The sequence below is a fragment of the Rhineura floridana genome, chromosome 11 (assembly GCF_030035675.1).
Source record: "Rhineura floridana isolate rRhiFlo1 chromosome 11, rRhiFlo1.hap2, whole genome shotgun sequence".
NCBI lineage: Eukaryota > Metazoa > Chordata > Lepidosauria > Squamata > Rhineuridae > Rhineura > Rhineura floridana.
In genome coordinates, this window is record NC_084490.1 from 72,509,747 (window position 1) to 72,533,873 (window position 24,127).

Sequence of the window (24,127 nt, forward strand, 5' to 3'; positions counted from 1 at the left end):
TTCTGGGTATTCCAGAGGCAAAAGTGAGCAGAACAGTGAATGTGGTATGAGAAAAAGGGTGACAACCTACCCGCATCTAGCATCACTACTCCAAGGATCTGTAAACTAGAGTACTAAAAATAAATGACAAAAAATCACAATTGCCCTGTATTTTATTTTCCTTGGTGCAGAGGTATGTTCTGGTATCTGGCATCACTCCCATCAGGGTATTATATCACTATCATGCCGATTCAGAATTCATAGTCATTCATGAAAAGACTATGCTGGAAAGATGGAATCTGGATGTTGCCATTAACCTTCTATAGTGTTGGTGTGTCTACTTATTTGTTTCTACAAATCAACACTTTATGATTATTAAAATGCATTTGAGAATTTTGTGATCTTTTGATGCAGTGGGGTAAGCTTATTTTACAGCAGAGATAGGGAATCTGTGGTCCTCCAGATGTTATCCACCCCAGCCAGCATGGTCAGAGATGTGGTTCAGGAACATTTGGAGGACAACAGGTTCTCCATCCCTGCCATACAGCCTGATCCCAAACTACTTATGTCACCTTTATTACAGTGTGGCCTAGCCCCAAACCAGTTGCTTAGCAGTGGATGTGAAGGTTTGTTCATCTGTAATACTAGCTATGACTAATTGTTTTCCACATCTCTCACACAGCATCATAACTAAGTGCTTCAAAAAAACAATAGCAGCTCAATACATCAGAGAAGCAGAATCTGAACTTAAGAGGCGGCTGCAGACATTTGCAAATATTGCAAGTGATGCAGAAATACAAGAGCAAAGAAGTAAATTAAGTCCCATCAAAATGCAAAGAAACAAAGTTGAATTCTTAGAAGAATCCATGGGATTATTAAGCAATGATGAAGTGACAGAACCATCCACACCTGCTGGCACAAGTCTATCTCCTGACCAAACAGGACCAAGTGAATTAGAAACTAGCTTTGAAGACCAGACATCACCCTCTTTGGACAATGAAACTAATTTAATTCCAAAGGACCTGCCAACCAATCAGCAAAGATTAGTTGACATAATGAAACACAAACTATCCTAGCTGCTGGGTGACCTTCACAGTTTTGCATAAACCTGTAATAAGGGGTCAGATGAAGGATGAATTATCTCCTAAAGAATGCTTGCTGGAAAGCTGAAAAATGAGTTCATGCTTGCCTATGTCTCCTAGACCCACCAACAACACTTTTTTTCTGGAGGATACTTCAGCAGAAGGTTGACGTTGCTTAGAGAGGGTTGTATACTGAAGTACACTCGTTTGTTTGCAAACTGGCAAATTGTCCAATTTTGTGGACAAATCAGATTGTCGAGGAAGGTTACTTTACACAAAACGTCTACATAGCCAAAGTGGAATCTAGACCAAAGTGATGCTAAGTTTAGAACTATTGTCTTCTCAAGCCAAATGGCAAATATGTGGTATACAATTTAAGATATAGTAATCTGTGTATATTCTATGTGACATGTATTGTGTAAGAAGTAAAGTTAGGAAGAAAATTTTCAAAAATGTTAATCTGGAGCAATGTCACTTGAGCACAGACCATAATACTGAAAAGTCTAAGAGAACGTTAAAGCGCCACAAAGCTTGAACAGGTTGTTTTAATTTTGCTCACTACTTTGCTGCTGCTAATGCATAGCTGCTCTAAACCAAATTATACCAGCAGCCACTAGCACAGTGGGACCATAGGATTCCTCTGCTACCGATGGAGCCATCCTATCTCACTATACAGCCTTGAAACCTGGTCTGCTTTTGATCTTCTGTCCTGCTAAAAGAAAGGCAAAAAGCACAGCAGAACCCAGTCTTAAATGTCTTGGAGGAAAAACAGGAGCTGCTGCTGAAAGTTGTTTTTGAATCTTTTGTCAAATCTAGCGTTCATATATTTCAAAAATGACCTTAAATTTCTTCCTAACTTACTGAATTCCACAGTACCTTTTTCATATGCAACCTAAGCACTTGAGCTTATGCATGAAAACTTTCCAAGTTTCCACTGCTTACTGCAACTCCTCATGCTCTGAGGTTGTTTCTGAGAGCCCTCCCCCCTGCCCCAAATTTTACAAACAGCGTTTGGTACGGGGCTGAGATGCTGCATATCATGGGTGATAAAAGGAGTAGCACAAACACTAAAGTCCATTCAGAGAATGTGGGAGCTATTGAGAATCGATCGGCATGGCCTGAGGTTTTCAGCTTTTGCTTCCAGGACCACCTTTGTCTATGGAATAATGCACTAACATTTTCTTAACTATATCCATATGAATTCTGCATATTAGACAGTGTGACGGTACAGAGAAGGACAGAGCTCTTCATTGTTAATAATTGTGTAAACAAAATTGAATTTGGACAAGGGCAACATCATGTAAGCCTGAGAAACTGCATCAGTTGAAATTTCCCTTTGTACAACTATTGGTTTCCCTTGATTGTACATTCACCTCTACTGCAGCAAGGCTCAGGTAGTAGTTCTATTCTTCTGGAAGAGGACTCATCTCTTGCCATTCCCACACCTACCTTACTTAACAGTTTCTGAAGATAGTGTTTTTCTCTTATTTTCCTTCATATAAATCAGGTAAAAAGTAAAAAGAAAAAATGCAGCAGGAATGCAGTTTACTGCAAAAGGTCTAAGGGCACATGTGCACACCCTGGATTTTTCCTTGAGTACTCTGTTCACTTGCCCATCTCACAAAGTGGATTGGGGTGATGTTGCTTTGATACAGAACACATGACAGTCTTTTTCCCCTCTAGATTTGCTCCAGCAGTAGAGGAGTAGATATTGATAAACCCAAGAACTATTACTTTATACCAGTGAAAACCCTAATGTTAAAGTATGCCATTTTATACATCAGATTTTATAAAGTTGCCATATTTTTCAAAGGACACATGAGAAAATAAAAATTATTTTATTAAAATAGAAGTTTTCATATTGCATTGCAGGACTTTTTCTTTTATAAGAAAACAAAAACACTTCCCACAACATATGACAACACAGAAATGTTGAAATTAATTTTCAGTTACTCCTTTTAAAGGTCAACAATTTGGCAAAAACAATGCTACCTGTATACACTTCCAAAGCTGGCTATCATAATACTGATACAAAATACTTCAAGTAGAGAATGTTCAGGTCCAGAAGAATAGGGCAGAAACCAGCAGGCATGTCCCATTGAAGTGAATGAGAACTGTGCACGGTCACAACTGTGCTCTCACACAGCTCAGATTTACTTTAATTAGGCTTCTAGAGGAGACCTTCCCACTAGATTGAATCCTAAGAATTAAAATATACGTTTTGTATAAAACATTGATACACCAGAACTGTAAATTTAGATAGTATGCAAATACTGTAATATTTAGAATGTCATATTGAAATTCTTCATAACTTTTCTTCAGAGTAAACATTTGCATCACTGTTTATTACATACATTTTTACATAAAATGATAGCTTAAAGCATGATTGCCAACTGGCAGGGGAGGGACACTGCAAAAACTTTTGCTACTCTTTGCAGAGTTAGGCTCATGGCTATATTCTTCCTAATTAAATATAGAATGTAGTTACAGGAATAGTTTAGTTATTCAGTCGTTTTTTGGTAAGTTAAGTAGCAGCAATTTGTTCTGTTTAGAAATTTTTGTTTACAAATATTCTGAATGATATACCTCTAAGTCCAGAGTTACTAATCTTTTTTGGCTTGAGGGCCACATTCACCTTTAGCCAACCCTCCAGGGGCTGCATGCCAGTGGCAGGTGTAGCCACCCCACTCTCTCAAACATGTAGGCAGGCACACATACACACACAGGACACACACAGACTCACAGCCTCCCTTGTTACCTGCTCTGTGTACATCAGCTGAGAGGCAGAGGTTATCACCCCCTCCTCACTCATCAAATGATTCATCTGATGACTGGGGACGGATGATGTGCATCCCCATCAGGGTGCTGGGTGGGGACGTTTAAACCCCTCTGCCCACCCTAGCTCCATATCTACTTAATTTCTTTCCCTCTTTTTGCTGCCATCATAACTGGGGTGGGGGGGAGAAAAATTTTGTTTGGGATATGCATTTGGCCCTGGATAGCCTCTCTGTCTCTAAATAATAGGCAAATATTGTGCAAGATTATTACAAAGTATTTTTATGTTTCTGGAAAAAAATCTTGCACATTTTCCTCTTTTAGAAAATAAAAATGGCCACCTTGGTGCAACAATTATTTGGTACGTAGCTTTATTTGCTGCGTATGGCCTCTTTGTATTGCTCTCTGCCCGGTGAGTGTAGGAGGCCAACTTTTGTGGGAAGTTCCTGCCTCTGGGGCTTGGAGGCAATCTCCATGACAACTTGCTGAAGAGGAGACTGGGGCTACTCCCTCAAACTCCAGTTCTGTTTCCTGTCTTATGGAGTGAGAGAGACTCTTGTTCAACTCTCAGGCATCAGAGCCCTGACCAGGAAAAAACCTTTTAAAATTAAGATTCGGCCAGTACTACGCTACATATAGCAGAGGCATTGGGACTTTAGCTGATGACCTTCCTGGCTGGCACACTGGGGGACAGTGGCTCGCCTCATCGATTCCCTGCTTATCCCCTCCCCCTCATTCACTGGGTGAGAAATCAAAGCAGCTAGTCAGCAGAAGCCCCATGAAAGCAGTGTTTTCTGTTCAGTGTGAGGTACTGGGCAAGCCACCTGTACTTGCTGGAGCATCTGCCTGTTTGTTAAGTTAACTCTTGTCCACCTGAACTCCAAGTCTGGGAAACCAAAACAGATGGACCAATTAAGCAGTAGTTTCCAGACTGATTTAGTATTGCAGCCCTCTAAATTGGTTCTGGCCATTCTTCCTTATAAAGAGAACATCCCTTATTTAGGGCTCAAGGAGGTTGGCAATTATAGGTCAGCAAAATCTGGAGGGCCACAGGCTCCCTATCCCTGTTTTAAAGTATGCAAGGATAAGGCAAAGCTACCAAAACTGTAATCGGACCATTGGTCTCACCTGAAGGGTGGTTTTCCCAAGTATCATACCATCACATGGGTAATAGTGCCATCTAGCGTCCAAAGGCAAGAATGTATTGAAGTCAAGACCGGGGGCATCAAGCCCCTCCCACTCCAGTTCATTTGCAATGAGGCCAAAGTGAGATATCTGAGAAAGTACAAAAGGCCAACAGGCCTACCAGCAAGGAAAATAGAGACACTGTCCCAAATAACAACACAGAAATACATTCATTTTTAACAGATCTAGAAAGGTCTTGACTGTACTACACAGTGCAAAAACAGCACAACTCTGAACAGTAATAATTTGAAAGGTGGTACAAAATACACAGACATCTTCCAACAGGGAGGGTCGTGATGGCATGATACCTGGGAGAACCATCCTTCAGGTGAGACCAATGGTCCGTTTTCCCCAGGTAGCATGCCATCAGGTAGCAGCCCCCAACAAGGAGGGACCACCCACTGATTACTTGTCAGAAAGAACCTGTTGCAGAACACACCTCCCAAAAGAGGCATCGGCAGAGGCGTAACGGTCTAATAATGTTTTATAAAAGAATCTGGAGAAGACCACACAGCCGCTCTGCAAATATCTGCAAGAGGTATGTTGGTTGAGAAAGGAGCCATAGTGGCTGCTGACCTAATCGAGTGCACCGTTATCTTACTAGGCACTGGAAGCTTAAGCGACTCATAGGCCAATGCAATGCAGGTGTGCAGCCAATAAGAAAAAGTTGAGCTAGCAACCTTTTTTCCCAGAATTCATGGGTGAAAGGATACAAACAATGAATCCGTTAATCTCATGTCCTGGGTTTGAGACAGGTAGGTCTTGAGGGTCCTCCGGTCATCTAGCGAGTGCCAGGCCTTCTCCAGTGGATGGACAGGGTTTGGACAGTACGAAGGGAGAACAATGTCCTGGTTGCAGTGAAAAGCTGAATTGACTTTGGGGCGAAAGGACGGGTCTGGATGCAATACCACTGAGTCCTTATGGAAGATAAAGAGATGGTGGGCCGAAGACAATGCACCCAACTCTGAAACTCTTCTTGCCAAGGTGACTGCCACCAGGAACAGGACCTTGAAGGACAACAATCATAATGGCACTGACCTAAGGGGCTCAAATGGAGGACACTGCAGGGTTTCAGGACCTTTGATAAACTCCATGAAGGAAAACTGTGACATACTGCCGGCGACAGTAGAGCAGCTCACTTCAAAAAGCATTTGATAAGCTGGTGGGAGCCCATAGAAATGCCAGGAGAAGAAACAGAGAGAATAGAGGAAATGGAGGAGGCATGGCAACGCAAGGTGTTTGCTTTAAGTCCCATCTTCAGACCTCTATGTAGAAACTGCAACACCTGTTGCACAGTAGCTTGAGAGGGTTGGACGTCATGGGCCGCACACCATTTGGAAAAGGTAAACCAAGTACTCTGGTAGATGCAAGTCGTAGATGGCCTTCTAGATGCCAGGATTGTATCAACAACCTCCTGAGAGAGTCCTGCATGAATCAACTGTTCTTGTTCAAATGCCAAGCTGTCAGACTGAGCCATTCAGGGTCCGGGTGCCATATCGGACCCTGTGACAAAAGATCTGGCCTGACTGGCAGCCTCCAAGGATCTGTTACTGACAGAGAGAGCAGGTCCGAGAACCACAGCCGGCGAGGCCAGTACGGGGCTATGAGGACCAGTCTGGCCCTTTCGCATTGCAGCTTTCTCAGCATCCTGCCCAGTAGTGGTATCGGGGAAAAGGCGTACAGCAGGCTGTCCGGCCACAGTGTCAACAGTGCATCAACAGATTCCGCTGTGGTTTCCAGATACCTTGAGAAGTACTGGGGCAGCTGGCAATTGTGACTGGAAGTGAATAGATCCACCAAGAGGATGCTGAACCGATGTTGGAGAAGGCCAAACACCACCAGGTGCAGTTTCCATTCTCTCGGAATCACCTGTTGTCTGCTGAGCCAGTCGGCCGTCACATTCAAAACTCCACTGAGATGTTCTGCCCTCAGTGGCTTCAGATGCATTTCGGCCCAGTTGAAGAGTTGGGACATTTCCATCTGGAGGGAATGTGACCTGGTTCCCCCTTGCCTGTTCAAGTGTGATTTCACGCAGGTGTTGTCTGTCCAAATCAATACATGGTCCAAAAGGAATACAGGCTGAAAATGTCGAAGGGCCAGGTAGACAGCTCTCAGTTCCAGCTAGTTGATGCACCGACCCTCCTCCGAGCCGACACCCTGAACAAAGTGGAAATTGCAGTGGGCCCCACAGGCTGGCATCTGAAGTTATTACAGTCGTACCTGGTTTTCGGAACAGAGTTCCCTTGCTGAGGTTTCGAGACGTCGCCCACCATCGGAAGGAAAGACACAGTGCGGGTAATCCAGGTGGATTACATAGTGGTTGGAAATGGCAATGTCCCGCTGGAAAGGCAATAAGGCCCACTGGAGGGGTTGAGTATGATACCGAGCCCATGGTACAATGTGAATGGTGGAAACAAACATCCCCAGAGCCTTTGACAGAAGCATTACATCCGCCCTCGAGCAACGTGACAGGAGCAGTGCCGTATTTCTGATGGCTACAATGTGGTCTGGTGACAGGAAGACCATGGCCTGTGTGGTGTCTAATATCGCTCCCAGATGCTGCAGTCACTGAGTTGGCTGTAGTTCACTTTTGTCGATGTTGACTAGCCAGCCATGGGTGCGCAAAACCTTGAGGGTATGGTAAACGTGATAGCGGGCCTGGTCCCTGGATCCCGCACGAATCAGCAAATTGTCCAAATAGGGATAGATATGCACACCCTGGAGACAGAGGTAAGCCACCAAGGTCAGCGACACTTTGGTGAGTACTCTCGGGGCCAACAAGAGTCCGAATGGCATTGCCCAGTATTGAAAGTGATGGGGGCCAAAGGCAAAGCATAGGAACATTCTGTGAGCAGGGGAGATAGCTCAGTAGATCGAGAATCGTGGCCCATCCCCCAGGCCGTGCACCTCGAAAGGGCTGAAACAAGCAATATGGAGCGAAGCAAATGAACAGCCTGCGACCACCCTTTTTGGATGTGGCCAATACTGGCTTTCGATTATCTTTGCGGTCTACCAAGACCGCTTTGAGGGCTTCCTCTCCAAAAAGTAACAACCCAGAGAAAGGGATCCTCAACAAGTTGACCCTGGCCATAGAATCTGCATCCCAGTGTCTGAGCCAAAGTGTACACCGAGCCACCACCTGTGCAGCTAGGGCCCGTACTCCCAGCTGAGTTGCATCTAAGGTGGCATCAGCCACAAACGCTGCAGCCTTCTGTAACTTCACCAGGCCCTTTCTGAGTCTGACCGGATCGGGGTTAGGGTCATCTAAGAGTACGTCCAGCCACATCATAGAAGCTCTTGAAAAGATGGAAGCTGCAACAGAGGCCCGAATAGCAAAGGCGGTAGCCTCATGATTTTTACACAAAACGTAGTCTAGCTGTCACTCAGAAGGATCCTTAAGTTGTGAGTCCCCTTCTTTCGGCAGGAGGGACCTCGAGACCAAACTAGAAATCGGCTCATCTACCCCTGGGACGTTCAGGTGATTCATGAACTCTGGAGCTTGCAGTGGGTGAGCCCGTGCTTCCTTGGCCAGTTTGTCGATGGGGTCTGGCACAGGAAGGTAGTGATCTGCCGATCTGGGAGATTTGAAAACCTTGGCCCCCTTCACAGGAGAAGTGGTAGATTCAGTTTGTAAAGGTTGGAGGCCTAAGGTGTCCAGAACTCTATGAGCAAGGGGAAGATAGTCGGCCAAATCAAAAAGGCGATAGGACAAATTCTCCTCCAGTTCTGAATCACCACTCCAGTCATCTCCCCCGGCTTGAAGAGAATACGAAGGATCCTCCAAACTGGTAATCTAATTGCCAATCCTGCCTCTAGCAACATCTAATGGGTTTGGTGAGAGTGGTGGAGCTACATCATTGTAGCTGCAATGACCCATAGAGCCAGATTGTCGCTGCGCACTCTGCTGAAGCAATGGATTTGCCTGTGACCATGACAATGCTTGTGAGAAGAAGCCCAGTATGTCCTGCAACTGTGAAAGAAATTCCGGAGACAACTGCAACCCCAGTAGAGGTGCAACAGCGGCCATCTGAGGATCTGAGGGAACTGGCTGCACATGGCGGAGGAGAGGTGGTTGCCCTTGTTGAGGCAGAATTGCAGGGGTCTCATCAGACTGGTGAGACGTATGAGCTCTAGTCATTGACATGGGTTGAGACAAACCATCCAACATTGGTTGGCTAGGAACCCCCCCCCCAAAGTCGTCCTCAGAGGACCCAGCTGGCAAATGAAAGAGGGCTGTCAATCTCTGTTGGCCAGCATCCTCTGAATCTGGGACAGACACATATCGTGCTCGCTTGGCAGCGCTGTGGCTAGATAAGTGTTTGGTTTTAGCGACAGCCTTGGAGTGGAGTCTGGGTTGCTTGTGTTTAGTAGACTTGTGATGTGATGGAGCCTTGCACGGCTGTTTTGCCCATTGCATGAGCTGCCTCTGGCTGTTGATCTGCCATCATATACACGCACAAAGGTGGGGGTGTGGTATCTGACACCAACACACGCACAAAGGTGGGGGGTGCGGTGTGGAGAGGGGCACAGATGGGGGGAGTGGTATAACCCCAAGTGCACACACACACAGCAAGAAAAGTGCACTTATATATGCAGAACCTCTCAATATGCTGTGCCTCCCGTTACTTTCTACGCAACAAAAAGGGCAGGAGAAAGATAAACAAAATGGAGCCTGCCTAGAATGCCGCTGAAAAAAGGTGGGAAATTCCAAAAGAAAATGGCGCCCGCCTAGAGAGTCAGTGCTCTGCCCCACAAGGAGCACTGGGGCTGTCACAGGTAAAAGGAAACTGCCTGGGAGGGGGAGCAGCAACCTCCAACTACCCAGCCAAAAAGAAAGGGAGCCACTGCCACGAGCTCCTAAGAGAGCCACCTCTGCAAGCTCTGTCTCAGCAGCTGGCGAGCTCCTGACGGCCGCCACTGCGGAAAAAAAAGCAGAAAAAGAACCGCACCCGCGAGCTGTACTCCGGAGCCGGCAAGCTCTGAGTGGCCACAGTAGCGAGCCGCGAAGAAAGTAGCTGCTGCGGAGAGAGCTGCCTCCAAAAACAGAGCCGCCTCCGTGAGCTCTACTGCCAAGCCTGCAAGCCCCAAGCGGCTGGAAGCTGCAGAGAGAGAGCCACCTCCACGAGCTCTACTCCCGAGCCAGGAGGCTCCAAGCAGCCGCAGTAGTGAACCACAGTGCTGGGGGGGTTGAAACTGCCGCCACGAGTATCTGACTCGCCCCAGGACAGAAGGGGAGCTCCACTGCTGAAAAACAAAGGGAACAAAGTGAGCAAAAATAGGGAAAAACAATTGACAGCCTCGCTGCTGCAAAAGCAGAGATGGCAGTAGCAGTCTCCTCTGTCCCTGAGAGAACAGAGTGAGGAAAAATGGGGGGGGGAACAATTGACAAAAACAAGCACCCCCAGAGTAAAAAAAGGGAGGGGAAACAAAAACTCAAAACCCCAGTCCCAACAAGTCTCACACACACACTTTCACACACACTTAGAATAAAAACACTACTCTACACTAGTTTAGAAGATAACAGCCTCAGACGAAGGAGTGGGAGGGGCTTGATGTCCCAGGTCTTGACTTCAATACATTCTTGCCTTTGGACGCTAGATGGCGCTATTACCCACGTGATGGCATGTGTGGAAGAAATTCTGATTTTTATACTCTCAAAAAAGTCATCTCTTGAGTTTATATGGTTTGCAGGGGTTGTTAAAATATATTGTTTGAAGTGTTGCTTATAAAAGGGGAAGAATATGCATTTAGATACTCTCCTAACAGTTTGTGAGAAGAGGCTGTGGTTTGTGGTTAGCATGTTTCCTGAGTCCATTGGCAGGGTAACACGGTAGTAAAAAGAGGAACTGATACACAAGAATGTTTTCTTAGGAGAAGCTATATACGTTAATTATATATTGAGTCAAGGTTTGAAGTTTATCCTGAGCTGTTTTTGTTTGCCTTGTCCTGTATCTTATGAGATGTCGAAACATGGGTCAGAACGGCGTAGAAGACCTTCCTCTTTTCTTGGTATAGATGAAAATAGTTTAAGATGCGTAGGCCAAAGCCTGCCCTTAGGGGAGGATACCAGGGTGTGGATTGGCACAAGGGGGTCATAAGGTGCAATGTATGTATGACATATCAATTATTATAAAAGCTATGCATTTCATTTGATCGGCAGAGTGAAGTTCGAGAGAACTTCCTCTCCCACTGGCACCACTGGCATATCTGTATTATTGACCAATAAACCTCTGTCCTTTAGAGCACAGTCTTTGGTCTGGAAAGTTTTTCCTTCAACACATGCTACCTGGGGAAAACCGATGGGCACTAAATTGTAAGCACCACTGACCTTAGTGTAACCTATTTCCCAATAACCATGCACAGCAAAGCTGCTTAAATCCTACTGACTCATGTTGGGCTGCAGTTTAAGGCTCCAGAAAGAGGACACTTTTTCCTTTGGGGAGTCAAAAGTTGTATACTAGTCCTATAATTGTCTATATGTTAATTTCTTTTCTCTTGCTACCATGTTCAGTCAGCAAGTTTTGCTAATTTCTGAAGCAGTTCCAAAAACCTCCCAACCTGTTTGACCAAAGATGACAGAAGATGGGAAAAAAATGAGTGTGCAACAGGCATATCGATGGCTTTAATATACTGCCTTCAACTTTGGGAGTGGGGTGGGGATGGACCAGTCTCCAGAGTAAATTGTACACTGTTGCTAGCATTGGGTGGAGTAATCACTTTGGTGATATAGTTTGCTCTCAGGTATAAACATATGTTACATTATTTAATACATTATAAGTTCTGAATGTCTTTCGCAAATCAAATACAAGATCTCACTTGAACAATTATGCTTTTCATTGCCACTATGTATTACATATTGTGGCTGAGAAAGTAAGCACAAGGCTCCAGAACAGTATTTGCTGTGATGGCATAACCTGACTACAAGAAGATGACATCTTGGTTGAAACTTCCACCTGGGCTGCTATAAGTGCTGAAAGTGGCACATGGGATGCTAGAGCAGGACTGTCCGAGTTAATCAGTGATTCTATCTTTTCTGCTTCTTTATTGCAGGCTTCAATCTAGGAAAAAGTCAGAGTGAGATTCCAAAATACCTTTTTACCACGCAAATATAGAGCAGCTTTATTTTACCTATCCCACCCTCCCCCCATTTCCAAATGGCATCCTTAAATGCTCTGGAGCAGGTGTAGCCAACATGGTGCCCTCCAGATATTGCTGGACTACAACTCCCATCGTCCCTGACCAGGGGCCATACTGGCTGGGGCTGATGGGAGCTGGGGTTCAGCAATCCTTGGAGGGTATCACATTAACTACCCCTGCTCTGGAGAGCGCCTCTTCTTTCAATGGGAGGCAGGAACAAAATTCTTGTATAAATTTCAGTGGGATAGACTTCCCCACCCTTACAAAATCAGCCTTGTCCAGTGGCAGGAAAGCAAGACTTCTGTTGAATTTCTTGAGAGCCTGACTGACAATTATTTTCCCTTCTTAGTGACTCCTCTATATGTTTCTTCACCTCTGACACATCCTAGATCATTGAGAATTGTTATGTTCTAGCAGCCCAGGCAGGAAAACTATGCTTCATTTGCATACTCCTTCTCCCTTAATTTCCATTCATGGCCAAGCCCTAGAAAACCACCTAGAACCTGTGGAGCAATTACCATACACACCAAAAGCGGGGTACAGCCCCAAAGAGAAGGAAGAAAGACAGGACATGTGCCATATGAGAAGAGAAACCCCTAGTAAGTGTGACGGTAAGCAGCATGTATGTGGGGTGAGGTGGCAGCACTTCATCGCCAGAAAGACCCCTCTACAATGGCTTCCCTAACTGAGCTGGTGGAAGTGGTCTCGGAGATATTGTTGAAATCTCCCAGGCTATTCATGCCGAGACTACTTTGTCTGGCGTGGCTCAGGACTTCATGGCTTCCATGACAGCCATGGGGCTGTCTCAATATGTTAGTGGTCCAACGCATGTATCGGGGCACACTCTAGACCTTGTTTTTGCTACTGAACATGGGGATAGTGATCTGGATGTGGGGAGTCTTACAACACTCCCTTTGTCATGGTCAGATCACTGCTTGCTGAAGTTTAGACTTTCAGTGGCCTTTCCCCTCTGCAAGGGTGGGGGACCTATTAAATTGGTCCGCCCCCGGAGACTAATGGATCCTGAGGGTTTTCAAAGGGCTCTGGGGGATTTTCCGGCTGATAGGACTGGCGCTCCTGTTGAAGCCCTGGTCGCTCTGTGGAATACGGAGATGACCCGGGCTGTAAACACGATCGCTCCTGCACGCCCTCTCCTGTGTAGAGCTCATACAGCTCCATGGTATACTCCGGAGCTGAGAGCGATGAAGCAAGATAGGAGGCGGCTTGAGCGGAAATGGAGGCAAACTCCCGACGGATACAATTATGCGCTGGTTAGTGTTTCGACTAAGCTGTATGTAGGAGCAGTGAAGGCAGCTAAAAACATCATTTTGCTGCCACTATTAAATCATCTCTCTGCCGCCCAGCAGAGCTCTTTCGAGTTGTCCGGGGGCTTCTTCATTCAAACCCTCCGGACACGGTGGAATCATCGGAGGCCCGCTGCAATCAGTTTGCTGATCACTTCCAGAATAAGATCTCATGCATCCGCCGGGACTTAGACTCTCAAGTTATAGCAGTTGATCCTAGTGAGGTGTCCGGAGCACAGTCTTGTCATGTTTTGTTGGATGAGTTCCAGTTGGTTCAGCTCAAGGACGTGGACAAGGTGCTTGGACAGGTACGTGCAACCACTTCGGTACTGGATCCTTGCCCCTCTTGGCTAATAAAAACTAGCAGGGATGGAACAGGTAGCTGGGCCAAGGAAGTGATAAATGCCTCCTTACGAGAGGGAGTGGTCCCTGGCTGTCTGAAAGAGGCAGTGGTGAAACCACTTCTGAAAAAGCCTTCCTTGGACCCAGACAATTTTAACAGCTACAGACCAGTGGCGAATGTTCCATTCCTGGGCAAGGTCTTGGAACGAGTGGTTGCTGACCAGCTCCAGGCGCTATTGGATGAAACCGATTATCTAGATCCATTTCAATCGGGTTTTAGGCCCGGTTTTGGCACCGAGACGGCCTTGGTGATGACCTATGTCGGGAGAGAGACAGAGGGAGTGTAACTCTGTTGATTCTCCTTGATCTCTCAGCGGCTTTTGATACCATCGACCATGGTATCCTTCTGGAGAGGCTTGCGGAGTTGGGAGTTGGAGGTACTGCTTGGCAGTGGTTCCGCTCCTACTTGGCGGGTCGTCTCCAGAAGGTAGTGCTCAGGGAACATTGCTCGACCCCGTGGGTTCTCCAATATGGAGTCCCGCAGGGGTCAGTTTTGTCCCCCCTGCTTTTTAATATCTACATGAAGCCGTTGGGAGAGGTCATCAGGAGTTTTGGAGTGCGTTGTCATCAGTATGCTGATGACACGCAGCTCTACTTCTCCTTCTCATCTTCCTCAGGTGAGGCTGTCGATGTGCTGAACCGTTGCCTGGCCACGACAATGGACTGGATGAGAGTTAACAAACTGAAGCTCAATCCAGACAAGACTGAGATGTTGTTGGTGGACGGGTTCTCTGATCGGATAGTGGATATATACCCTGTCCTGGACAGGGTTACACTCCCCCTAAAGGAGCGGGTTCGTAGTCTGGGAGTCTTTTTAGACTCTTCCCTGTCACTTGAGGCTCAAGTAGCCTCGGTGGCAGGGAATGCGTTTTACCAACTTCGGTTGGTAGCCCAGCTACGTCCCTATTTGAGTAAAGAGGACCTTACATCAGTGGTACATGCTCTGGTAACCTTGCATTTGATTACTGCAATGCGCTCTACGTAGGGCTACCTCTGAAGACAGTTCGGAGGCTACAGCTAGTGCAAAACGTGGCAGCCAGACTGCTAACAAGGACCAAGCGGTCTGAGCATATAACACCTGTTCTGGCCCGCTTGCACTGGCTGCCAATATGTTTCCGGGCCAGATTCAAAGTGTTGGTATTAACCTATAAAGCCTTATACGGTGCGGGACCACGATACCTTGCGGAATGCCTCTTCCAATATGAACCGGCCCGTACACTACGTTCTACTATGAAGGCCCTCCTCCGGGTTCCAACTCATAGGGAGGCCCGGAGGGTGGTGACAAGATCTAGGGCCTTCTCAGTGGTAGCCCCCAAACTATGGAACAGTCTCCCCGAGGAAGTGCGCCTGGCGCCGACTCTGCTTTCTTTTCGGCGCCAAGTTAAAACCTTCCTATTCTCTGAAGCATTTTAATTTAAATTGATTTAATTTTAAAAATGTTATTGTATTGATTTTAGACTGTACTATTTTGTATTATATTGTGTCATTTATTGTATTTCCTATGTTATTGTATTTTTATGTTCACCGCCCAGAGAGCTATTGCTAGTCAGGCGGTATATAAATTTAATTAATAATAATAATAATAATAATACAGTAAGTGGCCAATGTTCCATTTCCCTGGCAGACTCCATAATACAGACACTATGGGATAGAACAGAGCCTGAAGTCCAAATGGGTGGGGTATGCCTAGATACCACTCACTGGAGGACATGCCTCCTGAAGGCCACCTCTGCCCAAGTATGGAAGTACATTTTGTAATGGTGTGTGAATGCAGAGGGGCGACCGAGGTGGCTGCTCAGGTAGAGAGATGGGCACATGTGTCTGGGCACATGGAGTTGCTGTTTTGCATGCCCTGATCCACTCTGAGATTATGGAGGGCTGGGCTTCCTTTGCCATGGAGGCTTGGTCAAAGGACACAAATAGGCTAGAAGATGGTCTGGATGTTTTGGGTCTAATATAAATTTTAAGTGCCAGGCCCATTCTGAAGGGTGTGACGGGTCTGGGCAGAAAAAGAATATTAACCCATGTGCACGATGAAAATGTGAACTAAACTTTGGGATGCTTGTGGGATCCAATCTAGGGACCACTCAGTCCTTGTGAAATACACAAAGGCCATCTCTGACTGACAGTGCATTTATTTATTTATTAGATTTGTTAGTCGCCCATCTGGCTGGTTGTCCAGTCACTCTGAGCGACATACAGAAGAGCATACAAATACAATAAAAACCATAAAAACTCAACCAAAAATAATAAAAACTTAACCCTCCCCAAAAGCCTGCCTGAAAAGCCAGGTCTTCAAGGCCCGGCGGGAGTTCATCATAGCGGGAGCATGGTGAAGATCGTTTGGGAGGGAATTCCACAAGGTGGGGGCCACAATTGAAAATGCTCTCTCCCTGGTCCTCACCAGTCTAGCTGTTTTAACTGGTGGGATAGAGAGAAGGCCTTTTGAGGCTGATTTTGTTGAGTGGCATCCCTGATGGGGCTGGAGGCATTCCTTCAGGTAAGCTGGGCCGAAACCGTGTAGGGTTTTAAAAGTCAGAACCAATACCTTGAATTGGGCCCGGGAAACAACAGGTAGCCAGTGCAACTCCTTCAGCACTGGAGTGATGTGATCTCGCCGGCGGCTGCCTTTAATCAGACGAGCCGCTGCATTCTGTACCAGTTGCAGCTTCCGGACCATTTTCAAGAGAAACCCCACGTAGAGCGCATTACAGTAGTCTAGGTGAGACAAGGGCATGTACTACTGATGGGAGCAGATGGTTGGGAAGGTATGGGCGCAGATGGAGTTGATACTGCGCCACCCGGCCCACTGCTGAGACCTGAGCCTCCATGGGCAGCTGGGAGTCAAGAATGATCCCTAGGCTGTGGACCTGGTCTTTCAGGGGCAATCGTACCCCATTGAGCACCAGGTCAACATCCCCCAACCTTCCTTTGTCACCCACAAGCAGTACCTCGGTTTTGTCATGGTTCAGCTTCAGCCTGTTCCTTCCCATCCAGTCACTCATTGATTCCAGGCAATTGGACAGGGTTTCTACAGCCAATCTCGGTGAAGATTTAAATGAAAGATAGAGCTGTGTGTCATCCGCATATTGGTGATACTGCAGCCCAAATCTTCTGATGATAGCCCCCAGCAGCTTTAGATAGATGTTGAACAGCATCGGGGCAAGAATAGAACCCTGTGGCACCCCACACATGAGGGCCAAGGGTCCGACATCTCATCCTCCAATGCCACTCTCTGGTACCTACCAGAGAGGAAAGAATGGAACCACTGCAGTACAGTGCCCCCTATGCCTATCCTCTTTCAGGTGGTCATCCACCAAAGCGACCAAGGCCGTTTCAGTCCCATGTCCAGGTCTAAAACCTGATTGGAATGGGTCCAAGTAAGCCGCTTCCTCCAAAAAAGTAGCTCAGCTACTTTTCTGTCATAATTGACTGCTACTAAAAAGGCAACTTTGAAGAAAAGAGATATACAGGCTCAAAGGGTGTCTGGATCAAAGCTCTGGGAATGTGGTTGAAGCTCCAAACCTGCATTCACGCAGCAGTTTATTCTGTTCTCCTGCTGTTTTCATGGGGAAATCAGGAGTGGGGAGTGCACACGCGGAAAGTGTAGGGAAGTAGCAACATGTCATGGTCAGATCACTGCTTGCTGAAGTTTAGACTTTCAGTGGCCTTTCCCCTCTGCAAGGGTGGGGGACCTATTAAAATGGTCCACCCCCGGAGACTAATGAATCCTGATGGTTTTCAAAGGGCTCTGGGGGATTTTCCAGCTGATGGGACTGGCGCTCCTGTCGAAGCCCTGGCTAATCTGTGGAATGTAGAGATGACCCGGGCAGTGGACACGATCGCTCCTGCGCGCCCTCTCCTTTGTAGAGCTCATACAGCTCCTTGGTATACTTTGGAGCTAAGAGCGATGAAGCAAGATAGGAGACGGCTTGAGCGGAGTTGGAGACGAACTCCCGACGAATGCAATTATGCGCTGGTTTGTGCTTCTACCAAACAGTATGTAGGAGCGGTGAGGGCGGCGAAGAAACAACATTTTGCCGCCACTATTAAGGCATCTCTCTCCCGCCCAGCGGAGCTTTTTAGAGTTGTCCGAGGGCTACTCCATTCTGGCCCACAGGACATGGCAGATACATCGGTAGCCCGCTGTAATGAGTTTGCTGAGCACTTCCAGCATAAGATCTTATGCATTCGTCGGGACCTAGATTCCCATTTTATGACAGTTAGTCCTAATGAGGTGTCTGGAGCACAGTCTAGTCATGTTTTGTTGGATGAGTTTCAGTCGGTTCAGTTCGAGGACGTGGACAAGGTGCTTGGACAGGTATGTGCAACCACTTCAGTACTTGATCCTTGCCCCTCTTGGCTTATAAAAACTAGCAAGGATGGAACAGCCAGCTGGGCCAAGGAAGTGATAAATGCCTCTTTACGAGAGGGAGTGGTCCCTGGCTGTCTGAAAAAAGTGGCGGTGAGACCACTTCTGAAAAAGCCTTCCTTGGACCCGGAGGATTTCAGCAGCTACAGACCAGTGGCAAATGTTCCATTCTTGGGCAAAGTCCTGGAACGAGTGGTTGCTGACCAGCTCCAGGCGCTATTGGATGAAACTGATTATCTAGATCCATTTCAGTCAGTTTCAGACCCGGTTTCGGCACTGAGACGGCCTTGGTCGCCCTGTGTGATGACCTATGTCGGGAGAGAGACAGAGGGAGTGTAACTCTGTTGATTCTCCTTGATCTCTCAGCGGCTTTTGATACCATTGACCATGGTATCCTTCTGGAGAGTCTTGCGGAGTTGGGTGTTGGAGGCACTGCTTGGCAGTGGTTCCGCTCCTACTTGGCGGGTCGTCTCCAGAAGATAATACTTGGGGAACATTGCTCGACCCCGTGGGTTCTCCAATATGGGGTCCCGCAGGGTTCGGTCTTGTCTCCCATGCTTTTTAATATCTACATGAAGCCGTTGGGAGAGGTCATCAGGAGTTTTGGAGTGCGTTGTCATCAGTATGCTGATGACACGCAGCTCTACTTCTCCTTTTCATCTTCTTCAGGTGAGGCGGTCAATGTGCTGAACTGTTGTCTGGACACGACAATGGACTGGATGAGAACTAACAAACTGAAACTCAATCCTGATAAGACTGAGATGCTGCTGGTGGATGGTTTCTCTGGTCAGATGGTGGATTCATACCCTATCCTGGACGGGGTTACACTCCCCCTAAAGGATCAGGTTCGTAGTTTGGGAGTCGTTTTAGACTCTTCCATGTCACTTGAGGCCCATGTAGCCTCGATGGCACGGAATGCGTTCTACCAACTTCGGTTGGTAGCCCAGCTACGTCCCTATCTGAGTAAGGAGGACCTTACATCAGTGGTTCATGCTCTGGTAACCTCATGTTTGGACTACTGCAATGCGCTCTACGTAGGGCTACCTTTGAAGACAGTTCGGAAGCTACAGCTAGTGCAAAATACGGCGGCCAGACCACTAACAAGAACTAAGCGGTCTGAGCATATAACACCTGTTCTAGCTTGCTTGCACTGGCTTCCAATATGCTACCGGGCCAGATTCAAAGTGTTGGTTTTAACCTATAAAGCCTTATACGGCGCGGGACCACAATACCTGCAGGAATGCCTCTCCCGTTACGAACCGGCTCGTACACTACGGTCTAATACGAAGGCCCTCCTCCGGGTCCCGACCCATAAGGAGGCCCGGAGGGTAGTAACAAGATCTAGGGCCTTCTCAGTGGTGGCCCCCGAATTGTGGAATAGTCTCCCCGAGGAGGTATGCCTGGCGCCGACACTATTATCCTTTCAGCGCCAGGTTAAAACCTTTCTCTGAGGCATTTTAATTTGTTATTTATGTAAATGCTGTAATTTCTATTTTAGATGGTGTATTTTTATATTTGTTATACTGACTTTGTAATTTTATTATTGTATATGTTGCTATGTTTGCCGCCCAGAGAGCTGTTTGCTAGTCGGGCGGGATATAAGCTGAATAAATAAATAAATAAATAAATGTCCAATGACATTCATTGTTGTGTCATGCCACGCCAACTGGTGTGGATTTCATTTAGTACAACATTGCAGCATGTCAAAAAGCCACAGGCCCATAAGAAAACAGGAACTGCAGTGTGAAAAGAATGTTAGAAACCAGGACAGAAGAGCTACTATTATAATCAGTAAAACTAATGTAAAAAAACCCATGTCTAAATGCAGCCCAAGTGAGGAACCTATGTGCTATTGGAGGAGAACGGACCATTGGTCTCACCTGAAGGGTGGTTTTCCCAAGTATCATGACATCACATGGGTTACAACACCATCGAGCATCCGAATGTACTAGAATCATAGAATCATAGAGTTGGAAGGGGCCTACAAGGCCATCAAGTCCAACCCCCTGATCAATGCAGAAATCCAAATCAAAGCATTCCCAACAGATGGCTCTCCAGCTGCCTCTTGAATGCCTCCAGTATCGGAAAGCCCACTACCTCTCTAGGTCATTGGCTCCATTGTCGTGTGGCTCTAAGAGTTAGGAAGTTTTCCTGATGTACAGTCGAAATCTGGCTTCCTGCAACTTGAGCCCATTATTCCGTGTCCTGCACTCTGGGACGATCGAGAAGAGATCCCGGCCCTCCTCTATGTGACAACCTTTCATGTACTTGAAGAGGGCTATCATATCTCCCCCCAGTCTTCTCTTCTCCAGGCTAAACATGCCCAGTTCTTTCCGTCTCTCCTCATAGGGCTTTATTTCCAGTCCCCTGATCATCCTTGTTGCCCTCCTCTGAACCTGTTTCAGTTAGTCTGCATCCTTCTTGAAGTGCGGGGACCAGAACTGGACGCAGTATTCAAGATGAGGCCTAACCAGTGCTGAATAGAGGGGAACTAGTACTTCACACGATTTGGAAACTATACTTCTGTTAATGCAGCCTAATATAGCATTGGCCTTTTTTGCAGCCACATCACACTGTTGGCTCATATTCAGCTTGTGATCAATGACAATTCCAAGATCCTTCACACATGTCGTATTGCTGAGCCAAGTATCCCCCATCTTATAACTGTGCATTTGGTTTCTTTTTCCTAAGTGTAGAACTTTGCATCTATCCCTATTGAATTTCATTCTGTTGTTTTCAGCCCAATGCTCCAGCCTATCAAGGTCCCTTTGAATTTTCTTTCTGTCTTCCACGGTATTAGCTATGCCCCCCAATTTTGTATCATCTGCAAATTTGATAAGCATGCTTTGTACCTCCTTATCCAAATCATTAATAAAAATGTTAAAGAGCACTGGGCCCAGGACCGAGCCCTGTGGTACCCCACTCGTTACTTCCACCCAGTTTGAGAAGGAACCATTGATAAGCACTCTTTGAGTATGATTCTGGAGCCAACTGTGTATCCACCTAATAGTTGTTCCATCCAGCCCACATTTAGCTAGCTTGCTAATCAGAATATCATGGGTCACTTTGTCAAAAGCTACTTAAGCCAAGACTTGTGGCAACCGTGCCTCTCCCACTCCAGTTAATTCATGACTAGTCCAAAGTGAGATATCTGAGAAAATGCAACGGCCAACAGGCCTTCCAGCAAGGAAGATACAAATACTGGCCCAGTAAGGCAAAACCACATTCATTCCTAACAGATGTAGAGGTCCTGACTTAATTCTATAAACTAAAACAATACAACTTTGAACAGTACCCATTTAGAAGGTGGTACCAACACCCAGGTATCCTCCAACTGGGAGGGCCGTGATGGCACAATACCTGGGAAAACCACCCTTCAGGTGAGACCAATGGTCCGTTTTCCCCAGGTAGCATGCCATCACGTGGGATGTACCGAAGCAGCCCCAACAGAGATGGACCACCCACTGTTTACTCATGAGATAAGACCTGTTGCACAACATGCCTCCCAAAAGAGGCATCGGCAGAGGAGTAGCGGTCTATCTTATAATGCTTGATAAAGGACTCTGGAATAGACCGTACAGCCGTTCTGCCGATATCTGCAAGAGGTGCGTTGGTTGCCAAAGCGGCCGTAGTGGCAGCTCACCTGGTAGAATGTGTAGTTATCTTACTAGGCACTGGGAGCTTAAGTGACTCATACGCCAGTGCAATGCAGGCACGCAACCAAAGAGATAAAGTGGATTTGGAGACCTTTTCCCCCAGAGTCCTTGGGTGAAAGGATACAAATAATGACTCCATTAATCTTATATCTTGGGTTCAAGACAGGTAGAACTTGAGGGCCCTCCGGACATCTAGCGAGTGCCAGGCCTTCTCCAGTGGATGGACAGGCTTCGGACACAAGGAAGGAAAAACAATGTCCTGGTTACAGTGGAAAGCTGAGCTGACCTTGGGACAAAAGGATGGATCTGGGCGCAACACCACTGAGTCCTTATGGAAGATGCAGAGATGGCGGGCCGATGACAATGATCCCAGCTCTGAAACTCTTCTCGCCAAGGTGATCGCCACCAGAAACAGGACCTTGAAGGATAACAGTCGCAAAGGCAAAACCAAGAGGTTCAAAGGGAGGATGCTGCAGGGCTTGCAGGACCTTTGGTAGACTCCAGGAAGGGAAATGGTGGCACACCGCCGGAGAAAAGAGGGTAGCTCCCTTCAAAAACTGTCTGATGAGCGGGTGTGAACCCATGGGAATGGCAGAAGAAGAGACTGACAGGATTGACGAGACAGTGGAGGTGTGACAACGCAAGCTTTTAGTCCCATTTTCAGGCCTCTATATAGGAACTGCAAAACTTGTACAGTGGCTTGAGAAAGTTGGCAACCTTGTAACGTACACCATTTGGAAAAGGCGAGCCAAGTACTCTGGTAGATGCGATTCGTTGACGGCCTTCTAGATGCCAGAACTGTATCAACAACCCCCTGAGATAGACCTGTGCTAATCAACTGCCTCCGTTCAAACGTCAAGCCTTTAGACTTAGCCAGTTGGGATCCAGGTGCCAGATCGGTCTCTGTGAAAGAAGATCTGGCCTGATTGGCAACCTCCAAGTATCTGTTACTGATAGTGAGAGCAGGTCCGAGAACCATGGTCGGCGAGGCCAGTATGCAGCTAGCAGGAGCAGTTGAGCCTTTTCACATCACAATTTTGACCAGTAGAGGTATTGGAGGAAAGGCGTACAGAAGACCGCCTGGCCACGGTGTTAACAGTGCATCTCTGTGGTAGTTTCCAGATACAATGAGAAGTAACAGGGCAGCTGGCAATTGTGACTCAAAGCGAAGAGGTCCACTGAGAAGTTGCCGAACCGGCGCTGGAGAAGATCAAACACTGCTGGATGAAGTTTCCACTCTCCTCTAATCACCAGCTGTCTGCTGAGCCAGTCAGCCATCACATTCAGAACCCCGCTGAGATGTTCTGCCCTCAGCGACATCAGATGACTTTCAGCCCAGTTGAAGATCCGGGTTGCTTCCGCCTGGAGAATTTGTGACCTGGTTCCCCCTTGCCTGTTCAAATGTGATTTTACGCAGGTGTTGTCAGTCGGGATCAGTACATGTTCCAACTCGAAGATTGGTTGAAAGTGTCAGAGAGCCAAATGGACTGCTCGTAGTTCCAGCCAGTTGATGCTCTGATGCTGCTCCGATCTGGACCACACACCTGGACAAAGTGGGAGTTGCAGTGGGGGCCCCAGCCAGTTAGGCTGGCATCCATAGTAATTACAGTTCTGTCCGGTTCTCAGAATGGAGTTCCCCTGTTGAGGTTTCAAATTGTTGCCCACCATTGGAAGGAAGCCCACAGCAAGGGATCCAGGTGAATTTCGCAATGGTTGGAGTTGGCAATGTCCGCCTGAAAGGGTAATAAGGCCCATTGGAGTGGTCGAGTATGATGCCTAGTCCACGGAATGATGTGAATGGTGGACATGAATGTCCCTAGAGCTTTTGCCAGAAACATCACATCTGCCTTCGAACAATGCGACAGAAGCAGTGCCATATCTCTGATGGTTGCAATGCGCTCTGGTGACAGGAAGACCATGGCCTGCATTGTGCTCAGTATTGCTCCCAGATGCTGTAGTCGCTGAGTTGGCTCTAGTTGACTCTTGTCGATGTTGAGAAGCCAACCACGGGTCCTCAGAACCTTGAGGGTACGGTGACCTGGTTGCAGGCCCGGCCCCAGGAGTCCGCCTGAAGCAGTAGGCCATCCAAGCAGGGGTAAATATGGACCCCCTGGAGGCAGAGGTGAGCCACCAGGGTGACCATCACTTTGGTGAATATCTTTGGGACTGACACAAGTCCAGACGGCATGGCCCGGTATTGAAAATGATGCTGGCCAAAAGCGAACCTCGAACTGT

At 47.1% G+C, this 24,127-nt stretch overlaps 2 protein-coding genes across 4 annotated transcripts in view; one reads left to right on the top strand and one right to left on the bottom strand.

Moving 5' to 3' along the window:
* The window catches only part of LOC133368054 (zona pellucida-binding protein 2-like), a 93,108-nt gene extending 88,096 nt beyond the window's left edge, over positions 1 to 5,012 (top strand). The window contains exon 11 of the mRNA XM_061592137.1: positions 662 to 5,012. Within this exon, the coding sequence (XP_061448121.1) occupies positions 662 to 1,055 (394 nt within the window). The 3' untranslated portion in view covers positions 1,056 to 5,012. The remainder of the gene's footprint in view (positions 1 to 661) is intronic.
* The window catches only part of RECK (reversion inducing cysteine rich protein with kazal motifs), a 189,318-nt gene continuing 168,073 nt past the window's right edge, over positions 2,883 to 24,127 (bottom strand). For all 3 annotated transcript variants that reach the window (XM_061590670.1, XM_061590671.1, XM_061590672.1), the window contains one exon: positions 2,883 to 12,079. In XM_061590670.1, coding sequence (XP_061446654.1) covers positions 11,864 to 12,079 — 216 coding nt within the window. In that variant the 3' untranslated portion in view covers positions 2,883 to 11,863. The remainder of the gene's footprint in view (positions 12,080 to 24,127) is intronic.